Here is a 16,757-nt window from a genome sequence, read left to right on the forward strand (position 1 = left end):
CTGGGCATCACTCCCCTCGCTGCAGCAGGTACCTCCCTCGGGTTTGCGCTGTGTTGCTGCTTAAAGCCACCCGCGGGCATGGACCTGTGGGCTCTGAAGGAGAGCTGGGCTTGCTGTGCCTTTGCAGCCGCACATCGCAGGCGCTTGGCTCTTTTTAACCTCTGGGTCTGTGAAGGGCCAGACACTCATTGGCCATTTGCAGCTGGCAAACTGGCCTTCATCATCCATGCCGATGAAGGAGGGCAGGGGAGCAGTAAGTAATAATGTCACCATCTATCACCGATTGCCACAGGGAAGCCTCGGCACGTGATTCATCTGAAACGCCGCTGCCCAAGGTGTGTAAATATTTTATTCATGGCTGCTTCGGTTTGCAGCGTTTTCATTATTGCTCACACCAGTAGTGCTCATGCTTTGTATTATCAGCAAGGGAAGCGTCTTGTTTCCGACCGCCTGCCCCTGTGCTGTCGGGGGCTGCCGGCAGCTGCAGCAGCCCCTCCACGCAGGCAGGAGCCCTCGGCGGTGGGAAGCGATGCACATCCCCAGCAGATGGGTCCTGGCACCGCAGCGGGCTCAGGCAATCCCATCCTGTCAGAGCAAGGCAGGGCACTGGCCATGCCAGGATGAACTGTGTAACCTGCTGTTAAGAGGCTTTTCCATTTTCTCTTGCTCTGCTTTTACCACTCACAGTCCGCCTCCTGCAAGACAAAAGCCTCTTCAGCACTAATCCTGCCCAGCCTTTCCAGGTGACGGGTAGTTCAGGCATAATGTCACTGCATTTATCACCTTCCTGTACTTCGACTTGCCGTGTATTATTTTCCATGATGGAGCAACCCACAACCCATCAGATGACTTGTCACCCACCCTCCCAAGTAAAGTAACATTCTCAATCAAAAGGATTTTACTTTTTTTGCCCCGCAATGGGCAGCAGTCCAGGTGAGAAGGGGAGCTGAGTACCAGAGACCCCTGACTTTGCTGGGCACTCACCCAGTGCTCTCAGTGCGATCCTGTAACACCCTGCCACTGCTGGCATTTTAAAAAAGCAAAGGCCAAAGAGACAGAAGGAAACAGCCTTCCCTTCCCCCATCCCCTCCCGTAAGTAATTTTCTCTGGCCTATTTTACAGGAACTGAAAATCTATTAGAGGAATAGCTTAATCCAGTTTGACTGTAATAATTAGGGTGCTTTAAAAAAACCCTGACTAATCGTATAAAATGTGATTGTAGACAGTTCAGTGCACGACCCTTACACTTATCACTTGAGGTATTATTACAAACCAGAAACAGCTGGCAAGCATGGAGGTGGATAAAAGGGGTGGGGGGGGGGGGGGGGGGGAAAAGATCACATGCAAAGGGACAGGGACTGTTCCCTTTCTGATCTCAGAGGCACTGGCACCACCTTGGGCTGTCTTTCTAATGCAGCTCCAAAGCATGAAGTCACCTCCAAGACACCTCTGGTTTCACCAGCAGTGTGCCAGTGGGGTTCTACTGTCTGCACCTCCTTTTCTCACACTGTTTTTGCAGGCAGTCCAAGAGGATTTGAATCGGTGGTGGAGCGATTCCCCTTAGGGCATGCTGCAGTCAGCAGATGTTTTTAGCAACAATGGGCAGCTTTTCCAAAACAAGACAGTCTCTATTAGTCAAGCAGGATATAGTACTTTAGGGTCATTAGGTTACTACAGGAAAGCAAAGCTTGCTTCCATGCCTTGGCTGGTAGTAATCTCTTTTTCTCTTGCTCTTGATCTTTCTAAGGCTCTAACAGCCATAATTTCTTCCTTCCCTTCCCAAGCCTCAGCTGGAGGCAGACGAGTTCCCATCATGGCATCACCACACCTTTAGTAAAGCTATTTTTTCCCCACATGTTCTGCCAGTCATTCCACAGGATTGCTGCCTGTTCCGGATGCCCATGTCCTCGCAAGATGAGCTCATTCATGTGCTTACAATTCTTGTTCACCCCTTCCTACTTCAGCTAGGACAAACAAACAGTCCAGGCACCCATCTCCTGCATGACTGTCTCAGAAGAGAAATCAACTCTTCCAGTCCCAGTGGTCCACAAGCATATTTTGGTGGCAAATACAAAATCTGAGCCCACTGCAGCAATCTAGTACAATGGACAAAATCACCCAAAGGGACTCTTGCTTCAGCAGGGTCAGTCACAGAAGAAGGGGCTGGAGCTGCCTTGACTTGGCCATCGCATAAATGTTGGGAGAAGCACAGGGAAGGCTCTTCTTCATCAGTACCATTCAGAGCTGAGGCTGAGCCCTCACCCAGACACTAGCTCACAAAAACACTGTTCTGCAGAGCCAGTCAGGAGCTTTAGACTTCACAGAGGGATGACAGCCAGGATGAGGATGTACTATCGCCAATACACTAATCAGCATTGAAAACATATGATCAACTTTGAAGGAAGCTTTTAAAGACTGAAATAAGAAGATGTACTACAGCTTGAATTTTCTCTCTCTGTTACTGTGATTAAAATGTGTGGTTGATCTTGGAAGGTCTACTGCAGCTTGTACAAAACCCATAATAACAATATTTACAGTAATGGAACATGCAGCTGGAGTTGGGTTCTTTGGTATCTTTTGCTCTCCCATGTGTCTTCCTTGGGTCTTTTTTTTTCCATTCTGCTCCATACAGATTTTGATCTTTTCTTTATTAAATAGGAATGGTTATCCCCACTGACTCACTTACCTAATAACAGCTAGAACTTTTAAATTCAAATTATTTGATTTCTGGTTTTTTTAGATTAAAGTAAACATACAGTTAGAGTATTACTGGGAATGTGGCAATAGGAATACCATGATCAAATTATCCTGTGACTCAATTCTGCAAAGCGCGCTGAATCCTTTTTAATGCATTTCACAAGTACTCAGTGGTGACCTCTAACACCAGAGTGGTTTCTCTCCTATGGTAGCTCAGTTTCACAACTCTGAATACACTTTTTTGGAAGCGAAACCATACAAAGGTTTTTATAAACTGTTCTTTAGCCTCTGGGAATGAACCAATTTGATTCCAGGGTATCATTCCATTTCAAAGAGTTGAAGGATTTGAGGAAATACAATCTGCTTTCTGAACAATGTGAGATGAATATAGTTGTGGTTTTGTTAGAAACCAAGCTGCAGAGTTTGGATACAGAGCTCAACTCTTTCCAAGTTCAGCTGTGGCTCTTGGTTTGGCAGCTGTATTTCCCTGCAGTGCTCCTTTTTCTAACAGCCCTTCTTGCGGAGCCTGCTCCAGCACACATGAACACTTGCATTGGGAGTAGATGGCAAAAGAGACATTGCTGCCAGCCAAAGTTTCTCTCATTTGTTGGCCTTAGAAGGGGAAAGGAGGTCCTTCTGTAGAGTCAAGAATCAGCAATAGAAGATCAGCTTGATTTTAATTACTATTTTTCTATTTGCAATTGAAAAATGGGCAGGAATATAGGGAATAAACCCCCAGTGATTAAAGGGGAAAATACAAGCTCTGAAAATGCCTCCTGAAAGCTGGAGTCACCTCAGGTCCCGTGCAAAGGTGCAGTCTCTGGTGCAGCCACACTCGGCAGCACAAGTCACACACAGACCATCACCCGCCACCTCCCAGCCCACAGCGCAAGTTGCCAAAAAAAACCCTGCTGGAGCCACAGCAACACTCAGTCACATCTAGCTTTATTTTAATCCCGTCAGAAAAGTTCAAGAATTACACCAAAAAATACTTCAGTCTCTGCTACCTACTGACAAAAAATACACCACAAAATTATAAACTGTTCAGTGGTTTGCTGGAGTTTCGATTGTTGGTGGAGGGGGTGGTTTGTACATTTTGAGTGAGAAATGAATTTACAGGTGGAAGGGGACAATAGGATAGGAAATCGGACAATGGTATTTGGCACTACATTTTTAGCTACGCTATACAGTTATTTATCATGATGCCTGTTAGGACTGAGGAGTTCTGCCCTCATTTACACCCTCTAGTGTCTATGTATGCGAAATGGAGGACAAAACTGCCCAATGCGGGGGAATAAGGGGACAGTTCCTAATTTCCATCCCAGTCTAGCCACAAATCTGAAAAAGCAGCCTTAGTCAAATGTGAACCTTGCCCTCCCTGTGTACTCTGCTCCTGCTGCTCAGTCTCACCCTGCCTCCACTATCGAGGAGCAGAGCTGCTTTGCTGCAACAACTTGCAGCTCTGAAAAAAGAGAATCCTTGAAGGTTTTTTTTTAAATCTCACCAGCCTGCACTAATCGCACACGCCATTTGTGGGGAGAGGATGTTTTACATTGGCCAGGACTGGATTAAGCTTGGGGTCTGGTCTGTGTTTGCAAGCAGAGATTTGATGGGACCCTTGTACTCGGAGAGCATGCTATGGCCATTCCTCTCTAATCACCTAATATGACATTAAATATTGAAGTATCTGAAGCTGAAGGAGGGAAGCAGTAGCATCTCATTTCATGGGTGAGGGAAAATTAGGGGCTGAAAAGTTAGAGGCTCAATAGTGTTCCATACTGTCATCACTCTTGAGAGGCTCCTCAATTCATAATGGCATTTCTATGTCTCTTGGTGACCCTCAGGAGAGAGGTCCCGAAGGATGAAGCCTCATGTAAATTGCCAAAGGTCATGCAGGAAGTCTGTGCCAGAAGCAGAAATAAAGCCCTGATCTCCTGACTCCTACTCCTGTGCTGCTCAGGAGTATATTAATGATTTGACTCTAGCAGTTTCTGTCTGCTTCCATCCTGCTCCATACCCAAATAGTAACTACAATTTCAGCCTCAGAGTCCAGCCAAGATCACCAGCACAGTGGCAGCTCATTAGGAATACCCAGATCTGTCTGGATTTACTTAGGCCACTGCGCAGGGGAGTGTGTGCATGTGTGTTTGCACGTGTGTATGTTTGAGGGAGGAGGGGATGTCTGTATTTCTGTATCAGCAAATGAACACTGATACTAGATTCAACAGCAAAATAACCCCCTTTGGCAAGCTAAACAACATCACAATGTCTTTGTACCAGGTTTTTTCTATTCCCTCTCTCAAAAGGATTTAAGCTGTTCCTTTGCTGCATGTTAAGCCTCTGTCACAGCTTTCCAGCAATGATAAAACTTTGCGGGATTCTCTTTGCTGCTTTTATCCTCTCTGGGTGTTAGTCTAATTTGCTTTTTTTGTTTTTTAATTTCTTTTTCTAACAAATAGTTAAGCAATGATTTAAAAATATTTTTACATCATAAGGTACAGTCAACATCAAACATGCCTTTGTACAAGAGCTCGACTTGGTTACAAATCAACGAGAACAATGCACAAAAAGAAATATCCATTAAGATGACTCCTGCACTTGGGTTTTATTTATTCCTGTTGTGCTGTTAGCACAGCACCCTCAGCTAGAGCAATGCAGTATAGACATGGTGTTGTCCCCCCACCCTCCCACTTTGCCCATCACCACTCGTTAACTTTAATGACCTTCTGTCTTAGCAGACTTGGCTTCGTGGTTTACCGATCCTGAAGACAGCCAGGGCGATACAGCCCGGGAGCTGGTCTGCTTGGCCATGCTGTAGTGGCTGATGACAGTGTAGAACCTGCCCCGGGAGTTGGAATCCTGTGCAGAGTAGTACGCGTCCAGCGAGGCCGGGATGCACCGCTTGTGCTGGAAAGGGGAAGAAAGCAAGAGAAGTAAGGAGTGGTCCCATCAGCCTCAGGCTCTCACTTTAAAAATCTCAGGGTTAGCTGTCTGCATGGATGACGTTTGACTCAGACTTGCTGCAGCGAGAGCATCTGCTGCACAGCCCTGACTGCCTTTCAGCGCCATGGGAATGCACAAAGTTTACAGTCGGGCAGCAGCCTTCAAAACCTGTTGCTATTGGCAACCTTGATTGCAGGCTGATTTCATCCGTGGATGGGAAATGGGGACAGTACAACAAAGGTCTGACTGGTTTGGTATGTTACTTGCATGCACAGAGACTGAGCCTCCTTGCTGGAGTCCTAGCAGGGCTGGCTGAGCAGCTCTTACCATGTGCTGGACTGAAAGCTCTGTAGAACAAAGTCCAGAATTAATCCGCAAACAAGCAGAGGACAGGCAGAGGCAGAGTGAGCTGCTTTGTTATTGTGTGTTATCTCTGACCTGTAGGATGACCACCTTGGTCGGGGATGGTAGGAAGCACAGCCCAACTGGTCAGCCCTTGTCAGAGCTTCTTGTCTGTGCAGACGCTGCCCATGCACCTCTGCTGCGCTAGTGCGAACACTTGTGTGCCAAGAACTGCACAAATAAAACAATTTGCTTTGCAACAGCTGTGAAAGAGCAATCAAATGGTAACAAATGTTGGACTAGTTGATATTCACCAGAGTCAAAGTACCACGAAGGACACAATGGGCCCCAAGTACAATTATCATTACCCCAATGTGACTAACTGAAATCTGAGTCCAAAACCTTTAATCTTTTCAGAAGTTCAGGTATGGATCTGATTCTGAAATTCATGACTCTGTCCTAATTTCATTTTTATATAACCTATGAGAATAACTCACAATGACTAATACACCAACATTCTTATTCTATTTTCAAGCCCACAGACTATCCCCAGTGTGGTCAAGACTCCTGTGAGTTTATGAGTTTATTCACAGTAAGGAGTCAGTGAACTATTTTACTATTTTGCAAACTTTTTTTTTTTTAAAAATCTCAACAGACCAGGCAAATAGTTGTCTGTGAATATTCAGTATAAAATCACTGGGCAGAAGGGTTTTAGCAATTGTTACATGTTTCTGTTCTTGACAGAGGCTCAAAAACACCTAAAAATGAACTGCATGGGCAAATTCAGATTTCTTTAACAAAGGACACATGTGCCAGCACTTTGGGAGTTTGCCTTGCATTAAAATGTATGCCAGTAAACCTCAGTCACTTGAATGTGTGGGAAGCAAACGTGGGACTCCAGCTGCAATAAATCCATTCACAAATATGAGGGATTGTTCCTGAACATCTGTCTGTAGTGTTCACCAAATGCTAATCCCAACAATTACAGTGTAACAGTAGCTGATGGAGGCAGATGCAAGTTCACATTTCCCATAACACTTTTCCCATTTCAACACATTCTTGCCAAATGTTCTGTTTGGCCTGGTCAAAAAAGCAGACTAGACTGTAACCATGTAGTCAGAGTCTATCATTATCTCAAGCAATTCATCCGTCTGAAGTTTCTTACCTTATAAACAAATCCATCTGGGCAACTGTGGTCATAAGTAAAGGCTTTGTATACCACAAGGAACACTATGCAGGCAAGGAATGCAAGAGCCAGACTTATGAGAATAGTGACCTACAAAAGAGGGATAATGTTACTCTACATATGTTAAAATGGCATATGAGCAACCTCATAATTAAATGACTTATAGTAACAGCCATCCTAACAGACTGCAGTCTTCACTCCACTGTGCAGTACTTAACTAAGCATGGTAATTGAATGAATGCTACATCCAATAGCCCTGAATTCTCACATCATTTCCATCCCCCCACAGACCTTCAGGAGTGTACGTTCCTGCAAAGCTGTAGAAGGACAATACCCCAACCACTGACAGAGCCCAGCATGTAAATCCTGCAGCATGTCCAAGAGCAAATGCCAGTGTTGGAGGTACCAGACACAATACCCTCTTTGGGGCTCAAATATTCCCTCTCTCCTCATTCACAAGCAGGTTACTTTGCTCCACTATTCTGTTTCTTTGCTGTAGCTCCCTCCTCTCCAGCCCTTCCAAGTCCCTCTTAAATAGTTTATTCAACACTAAGTTTCCTGGCCCCATTCAGAGGTCTGGACTGCGGCCCTGATCCTTGATTTTAGCTGAGCTATGTCCTCCCTATGGACTGAACAAGAGTCCCAAACACACTCTGGTTCTCCCCTTTCTTGGTCCCAGCTGGTAATTCCACAAATGCAGCATAAATGGTTCTGGACTTCTGCTGCCTAAATTACAGCAACCCATCCTGTCGAGACTGCTGTCTCACACTGATTGGGACTGGCATGAAAAACATATCATAATCCCTGGGGCTCCACTGTTACCATGCAAACTAGAGTTCCTAATCAAATGAACTCACTTACAAAGATGATGGGGGTGGGAACAGCAGTAGGGGAAACATTTAAAGCTGTTGCACAGCCAGCAGCATGGGGAGGGAGCTGCAGCAGCTCCCCAGCTTGCTGTGGCTTGCTGGGACGGCACCAGCAGCCCACGTTTTGCAGGATGTTTGCCTGCATGGGGAAGGGGCTGCAGTGTTCCTGTGCTCCGTGAGCCTGTGAGAGCTCATGCTCTGCAGGAAGATCCTACATGAAAAGTCTGAGGTCAGGCATAGCTTTACAGGATGGATAGCGATCAGCGAGGCTTTTTCCTACCCACAACCTCTATCTGTTTGCTTCACAATCCCACTTTCTCATCATGGCACCAGAAGCTGAGCCCAGGGCTGCAGATTTTCCCCAGTCACATCAAAAGCCATCCACTGATAGAACCGCAGTGGTAGCACATGGCAGGGGCTGTGTGCCTGACTCTGGCTAACGGCCCTGCCCACAGGCACGCTACCACCACACCATGCATGTGCTCATCCTCCAAAACATGCCTCTGTCTCAGTATCATGGCTGCACCTACCAGGACTAAAGGTAATCATTACTATTTACTGCCCTAGCAAGGAAGAGCCACCAACTTTTCAACTTCATGTAGACATCCAGGGTTCACCCACCCTTTTGTTGTTACAGTTATGTCACAATCCTCTTTATTTTCTTGTATGAGTGTCCAAGGAAATTGAATAGTAGGTACAGCAAAAGTTGTTCCTTAACTAATGTATAGGAGACTGGCGATGGTAGAAAGTGGGGAAATAGAGATAATTCCAGCAGTATAGTGGACAGGCACGTCAGGAACAGTAGCTAATAAAGAGCAAGCTGGCCATATCTCAGAATTCATCAATATAATATTATTAATATAACAATATTATGTAATATTATTATATCAGTAAAGATATACTGATTGCTTAACATTGGTCCACACTGAATTTTGCTCAAATTGTCTCCTTTTGTCATCGTAGCAGCTGTAATTCTGAGAACCTGTATGATATGCAATCTGTGCACAGACTCAAAGGGGCCACTGTAATTGCTTGCAGTGCAGGAAAAGACTTCTCGCCCTCACCAATCATGCAGAAGGATGCACTTACCTGGTAAGATGTGTTTCTACATTGCACACAGTATATTGGGGCTATTACTCAGAGAACCTAAGGCAGACCTTGTAATCCTACCAGAGCTACAATTTTGGTTAAAACAGAAAGAATGAAGGTTAATCTGCATTCATGGTGTTAAATCTGACCCAACACATCCAGTTCAAAACTCAGGAAAGAGAGAGCTGTGGAGACTATATCTAGCAGGAGAGATTCATAAATTCATTGTTAAATCAGAATATTTTAGAATCAAGTGTGAAAAGGTAAGAAGATTGGGGCTAACAGGCTTTTCCAATGATGAACAGGTCACTGAAGCCCCAACCTGCCTTTTAGAATAACTGCCCATATTAACCTCCTCCTTGGGGCCTAATGTGATGTAAGATGCGTCAATTAAGCAAAAGGCAGCTGCAGAGGGAGAAGCACTTACTGCTGGATCTCATAAGAGAACATGTGTAAGAGAGTCCTGGTGTGCTGAAAAGGTAACTGGTAGGAAAGAAGTACAGTTGTATGAATTGCACTATGAATTGCACGTACAAGAAAATATGGGCTCCATCTCCTCTCCATCAAAGCACACTTGCCTGAAAATTTGAATAGAAATATTTCAGACCAGCTTTCTGGTAGCCCATGCGTTCCTAAACTGGGGAAGCCATATCCCTTTTCATAGTGCTGAAGTGGAAGAAGTCTCAGTTGGATTCAAGCAAGATGGAAATTGAATTTATCATGATTTCTGCCCCCAAAAGACCTGAAAAAATTAAAGGCATTTTGAAAAAGTATAGTCAAAAGGAGAGACTTTCTAGATTAAGTATACCAACACTCTCTACTTTTTCCAGCAGGAGACCTGGCAAAAATATACCCCTCTCCAAAAAGACCCATTATAACCCAGCCCTGGCAGGCCAACAAGAAAGAGCACTTCACCTTGCAGAATACATGTTCATCAACTCCTCCCCATTTAAAAGGGAGGAGTTTTAGGCCTGGTACCTCCTCCAATAACAATTTATGTAGTAATACAAAGATGACAATGACACAAGTCCCCTTTGAGGTTAGTTTGAAGGCACTAAAGCAAGATGCACATCTTGCTCTACCACAGCCAATGCTCAGAGGGCAGCCCTGGCTAGAAATCTGGAAAATAAGAAATGCTCAGCTCCCCAGTTTGGTTGCTCTGCTCTAAATACAATGTAAAATGAAAAAAAGAAATCCTGATTGGGTTAAGCTAAAGGAACAGATTTGTGCCCAGTGCAAGGGAAGAGAGAAAGGGCAATGAAATTACACAGAATACTGCCTGGAAATGCATAGAGGATAACTCAGCAAGAAAGTACCTCTTGCTCCTAAGAAGCTGCTCATCCTCTAGCTTTCTTTAGCAAATAGAACCTTCATCATCTGGGCTAGCAAGGGCTGCACACCAGCAGGACACATACACCCTGTGCTATGATTCCTCCTGCCCTAATGTCTACCTGGTTCCTTTCTCCCCCTCTGCATCACTGTTTCCTCCATCCCAGAGGGATCATCCATCAGGGCTGACTGCAGACAGAGAAGAGGCTGTGAAAAGGGAATATCCCGGAACTGTCAGATGTCTCCCTCAGCCTGTGTCTGCCTTTGGCCAAGTTGTTCCTTTAGTTTTCAGAAAAAGAAAGAACCGAGCTGTCTGGAGTAAGAATGAATGTCCCGTCTTTTGTTAAATCCCACCTACATGCACAGCCTATGGAAATGACCATTAGTAATGTGATTTGACTGGTTCCTTTGCTCTTGTCTACGCACTGAGCCCCTAAAAATAATAAATTCCCCTCTGCTCTGTCGCTCTGCTCCAGCAAATTGCTGACACCCAATTCATCACCTCCCAGGAGCAGGTCCCTCTGCTGAGCTTCCCTCCCTTCGGGGTATAATTGAGCCCACTCTCACCTCCCTCCTGCAGTTTCATGCACTCGCAAAATTACAGTGTGGCACAATATTACACATGATGATACATAGTGTAAAATTGCTCTGGGATGAAATGTCATGTAAGATGTTAAAACCCAGAGGAAAGGGGACAAAAAGCCACCCCTGGACATTTTGCCACACCAGAGCAAAGACCCACCTCTCTAGCTATGCCAGAGCATACAAAGCTTCATTAACATTCAAACACTAAAGAATCACAAAGCTGCAATACCTAATAAACCTCTACTTTTTTTTTATGATTAACATGAACCCTGGCAGTCTCTAAGCAATATAAACACTCACAGAGGGGAAATAAAATTTAGTGAGCAGATAAAACCTAGAAGTGCTGCAGGCATGAATCTGTCACATGTGACTGCTCGAGTGGGTAGGGGGGATTTGCCTTCCCTTTCCCCAAAGTCTTATGATTCCCAAAGGGTCCCTTAAGAGGGGTGTGTCTGCTGGAATGGAGAAGAGAGAACATCGTTACAGCACCAAAAACCTCCCCGTCCTCCACAAAACATGGAAAGAGGCCCTTAACATCTGTGAGAGATGATGTCAACTTCCTATCAACAATAGCACGCTTGGCTTGGTTCCTCCCTATGTTTCCCATAGATGAAGTACATGTTGCATTTTCACAATAGCACAGATAAAAACCAGATATATCCTCATCAGTCAACAGGACATACGTTGCCACTAGGTTTTCCTCTGGTGAGATGGTATCTAATTGCAATGGTGTTCCAGTTAACATGGCCTTATGCTATCCATTGAAGTTTCCTTCCTACTCTCTTTAACAGCTGCCCATGACTTTTTTCTCATCAAAAATTCCTTTTTCCCTCTCTAGCTACAATGAAAAGCCTCATTTAAAAGCAAACCAGAGAACAATGCCACATCCAAACAGCAGGGCATTCTTTTAATAGCCTTTTGTAAGATTTCTACATTTGTATTCCTTACTGTTTTCCTTGACAAAAATTTTCTGGTTTGCACCCTTAGTTTTCAGAGAAAGTGTGCACCCTTCACTCCCCATGGAGGCCAAGAAGAGTGGGGAGCTGCTGATCCCTCCAAAAATTAAGCCTTAGGGGCTTTGACAGCAATGCTGGTAACTTGCTGAGCTACAGAGCCTGCAGGTAGCTACACACCAGCGTTGGGCTGGTACTGACTGTCACACAAACCAGTGAGGTATTTTGGTGCCTTAGAGTCCTGGGAAGCCTCAACTCTTTGGAAATACTTGGAGGAAACAGGAAGCAGAGAAAGGCGGATCCTGAACAGAGGTTGATGAGAATACTCCTGCACAGAGCAGATATTTGTAAGGAAGGATTTTCAGGCATTGTAGGTGGGGAAAGGGTCTGTCAGCAGATGGCAGTTCCCTCAAATTTATGCACTGCTTGAACTGAGTTGACAAATATTTTTTTTCCCAGTGGGGACTGGATGCAGACAGCTCTCTATTAGTATTCAGCATCCAACCTGTGCTGGTGAGGTGTGGGGGGTGTGGTTTTGTTCCCACTTAAGCCACATATTACTTGCATTAGCAGCTGGAAGAACATAACTTCTAATGATGGCCCTGGTGTCAGGCCTTGTCATTCCACCTTTATGTTTTGTTCACAGGCTCTGCTGATGGTGTCACACACTGCAAGAAGTCAGCATAGAAATGGTCAAAAAAACCCCAAAACGTTGGATAGGGAGAGAAAATAACATGGGCATTCAAATGCAAGCCATCTTACAGTGAAACACAGAAGACATCCTACAAAACAGTGAAGCGACACCTTTTGGAGAAGGATTGTTTCCTTCTAACCCAAACCACAATTAATCCATGAAATTAATTACAATTAATCTAACAAATTTACTCTGTACAATATGGTTGGCAGAAGGAGGTCAGTAAGATTCCAAAAAGATGAGACATTCCTATGGAGAGCTTCCATATAGCTTGAAGGAGGGCTTAATAAAACAGAAGGCACAGATCCCTCTTTCCCCACCGAGTTCTTGTATTTGATGGCATGAACCAGTCATTTAGACTCAGATCCACAAAGGCAGTCAGGTGTCTAAATCTCCTTTAGTTTTGTACAGGACACTAGAATAAGTAGGCACCGTCTGTAGGCTCAGGTGTCTTCAGAGGGGCAAGAAATTGTCCATTTTGGATTTTCACACATTGCTCTGAAACATCTGAAACATGGGTCACTAAAATGGGTTTCCAAATGAGGTGGTCAGCTAGTCTGGTACAGCACTGCAATCTTTGTGCTCAACTACTAAAGCTCAAACCCCTCACTGCTTGTACACAGGCAGCAGCTTTATCATCTGCTGTCTAAAATTCATTTGGAAAATCACGGTGCTGCCATTTTTGGGGGAGGAAAACAGCTGCATTCAGTCCAGCTTTGGAGGAACTCAGCAAGTACCTACCACCTGCTGTTAGTGGCATTAAGCCCCAAGTGCCCAGGCATTTGAAACCACCCTCTATTTGCCACCTAAGTGGAACAATTCTCAGGATGCAAACAGATGATGTGATCTCCATCAATCTGTCTGAAGAAAACTGCAGAGAATATCTCCTCTGTGCCCATGCAACTCTTGTAAGAGGCTAGCAAGCAGGGGTTTGCATCAGCATGGGTGGCACTTCTTAGATACTAAGCATGATTTTTTTTTTTCTAAACCAGGAAAATAAATGTTTGACTCTGAACACCTTTTCCACTGCTCAGAGCATGCAATGTAAATGCTTATATATGCTCAAAATAGGAGTACAGCCAAGAAAATGCCACAACCAGGAAAAGCATTGCTGTCTCTAGGAAAACCAGCCAGACAAGCAGCACCCTGAGAAGAGTTAATGCTTTCTGAGGGTAGAATTGTGTGTTACTGTGAAGATGATTGGTTTAATTTCCAGGTAAAGATTATTTACCATGGAAAAATCCCTATAAAATTCTGTGCAGTATTCCTAGTCTTAGCAGCTGTAATGTGAATAAGGGACCTCAGAAGCCAGATGCCTCTGTTCATTCCTGCATTGCAGTCTCACCCTCTTCACATTCAAGTTTGTCAGGAGAGGATGCCACTGCCAATGCCATGTCTGGTTCTCCAAGATACCTTCAGTGTTGTTGGGTATTGGGAAATTTTGTGACCTTCAATAGGCAATTCAGTTGAAGAAATGGTCTTGGTTTAAATGTTCTCTTTATAGAAGAAGAAAGACTCTGAATGAGGCAGAAATTGTTACAAACAAAATTGGCAGAAATTCTGTCAAGGTTATTTTCACAGAAGGACATAAGAACTATGTTTGGATAGTCAACAAGGCTCTTTCTATAGTTTATGGCAATGCCATTACACCTGGAAAGCTATCAATCCATTGACAACCTAGGTAACTTATGTGCAAGAAAAAAGAAATCACAAAATCATTTGCCACAGGGCCAGTCCCAGAGGTCCTGTTGCTCAGTAGAAAGGTTTCAGTTGTAAGGCCATCTCAGTATACATTCACACACTCATGGTCTCATTGTAAGGATTTTTGCTTGACAGTGAAAAATTCAGGAGGATAATTTTCTCTCCTTCATGCCATAACTTCTTCCAGCTGATAATTAGATGTAATATCGACAATGTTAGATCTTGACATAAAAGCTACAACTAAATTGAAAGGCTCAGGAGCACTTCCCAGCTCCCAGATCCAGCTGTCTATCCTGGCTGCCTCCCACCTGTATGCCAGTATAAAATCCAAGTGTGAATCACTCCATTATTTGAATCCAGGTTGCTATTGTAAGAAAATCCAGGCATGTAGGCAGGGAGGGAGCCACAGGCTGACAGGACACTTGGACGGCTCCACCAGGGGGATAAGGAGTGTGAAATACACCCCAAGGAGAGCTGATCCTTTGCTTAGACTCAGCCAAAGAAATGGTGTGGTGCACTGCCCTGCACCCTGTTATACGGCCTGATCAGTTCCACAGGTAAAATGATTTGGCTGCACTTCTTCAAAAATGTCATTTCACTCCCAATTGTTAAAAATCTTTTGGGAGTAACCTGCTGATTTTGCTGATTTTATGGCAACAGCTTAGCCTCTGAAATTTTGAAAGGCTAACTGAAAAAAGTGACACAACTAGGTCTTTACATTTGCTTAGTATTGTTCAAGAAGATGTGGGATTTGTCCTTTATTATTATGGCACAGCTTTATTCCAGATGGTGTCCAGATTCTTAAGTAGCATCTCTTAGGAGATGCTTTGTAAGAGGGAAATGTCCTTAGTCTTGTATATAAATCTTCAGAGCTATGGGAAAATACTCCTTAGTGCTGCAAGGTTTCTTACATGAAGCTTAAGAGGTTGGGGTTTTTTGGCCCTTTATCTTAGAATTCTTAACTATAAACCAATTTGTTTCCAATTCTCCTAAGAACACTGAACACCATCTATGAGGATGGTATAATCTTGGGGTCCAAAATCATCTCAATCCTGCTTCGCTATTTTATGGGTTCCTTTCAGCCCACGCAGCCCAGCAAAGTCCAAAAGACTGACTGAGAAAACAGAAGGTCATTTCTCCAAATACCCTAAAACCTTAAAGGTATCCACTTGAAACAGCACTGTCTCTGAGCCAGTTCGCTATCCCAGCCATGTCCCCGCTGGCTCTACCCATCTCTGCGTACAACACCCCACCATGACTACCCCAGTGAACCTCTCCAAGTTTGCAAATCTTAAAGAGAAATGTCTGTCTTCTGAGATGACTACGTACCCACCAGTAATTCTTCTGCTCTGCACTTCGTAATACTGTGAGTGTAGCATGAGTGTGGAACAAGAACACCGTGTTTCTAAGCAATTTGTCAAATAATTAAATTATCCACACAATAACTAGCTTGCTCAATTATATTAGCCAGTCTCCATCATGTAATATAATTTCTAGTGGCTGTTTAGGCACTAATAGCCTCAGATCTTTTTAACTGTGTCTGGTGCCAGCTACAGACTGCATGACGTCTTTCTGTGCCAAGTTAAACCCCTTGAATGGAAAATTCATGGCTCAGTTTCCAAGCTCCTGTTCCTTATGGAAGTTCTAAAATGCCATTTTCAGTAAGGATGCTTTTGCCATTGAATATTAGTGAATTTCCACTTAGGTAAATAAAAAGGTCTGTTTGTTTTTTCTTTTTCTTTTCTGACATTTAATGCCATTAAAAAAATCCTTCATCAGAATAAGATGGTATATTGAGATGCTATAATGCTGTTTCTAGGAACACCAAATAAACACATGGCCTTTTTGGCAAACCATACAGGTGTTTAGAGATCTTCTTCCCCTCCCCTATAAGGATATTTTCTTCCTTTTTCAAGTATCGTAAGATTTCCCTCTTTACTTCTGTGACTCTGCTACCTTCAAAAGAAAAGAAGCAAAAACCCAACATTAAGCAAGTGGGGTGACACATGAACACTTCTTATAAAGGTGCTTTTCTTCCCAAACCCTGGCCCTAATAACACCTGACATACCATTTCATGAGCTGAGCAATGCTGGAAGAGGCTTCCTTCCAGACCACTAATTTGAGATGTTTTTTTCAATTAGTGAGATTGCAGAAGACAGCTATCATCTCCACAGCTAACCCTTCATCAGTGACATGCTACATTATGCAGTCTTGGCTGTGATAATTCCTCCGGTCACTTCGTGTGGAACATGACAATGGATGCCTTAGCTCATCAAGGACCCTTTTAAAATGCATTAACAGGAATACAAAATAAATCAAGTCATCAATAAAATGTCTCCTTGCCTACCCTTTGCCTGCTAAGACTCAA

At 44.0% G+C, this 16,757-nt stretch overlaps 1 protein-coding gene across 2 annotated transcripts in view; it reads right to left on the minus strand.

The window, feature by feature from the left end:
* Positions 1-3,621: 3,621 nt before the first annotated feature.
* Positions 3,622-16,757, minus strand: part of NSG2 (neuronal vesicle trafficking associated 2) — a 38,548-nt gene continuing 25,412 nt past the window's right edge. For both annotated transcript variants that reach the window (XM_033006107.2, XM_033006118.2), the window contains exons 4-5: positions 7,148-7,258; positions 3,622-5,604 (exon numbers count right to left, since the gene is read on the minus strand). In XM_033006107.2, the coding sequence (XP_032861998.2) occupies positions 5,413-5,604; positions 7,148-7,258 (303 nt within the window). In that variant the 3' untranslated portion in view covers positions 3,622-5,412. The remainder of the gene's footprint in view (positions 5,605-7,147; positions 7,259-16,757) is intronic.

This window comes from Tyto alba, unplaced genomic scaffold, assembly GCF_018691265.1.
Source record: "Tyto alba isolate M040663 unplaced genomic scaffold, T.alba_DEE_v4.0 Super-Scaffold_17, whole genome shotgun sequence".
Lineage (NCBI taxonomy): Eukaryota > Metazoa > Chordata > Aves > Strigiformes > Tytonidae > Tyto > Tyto alba.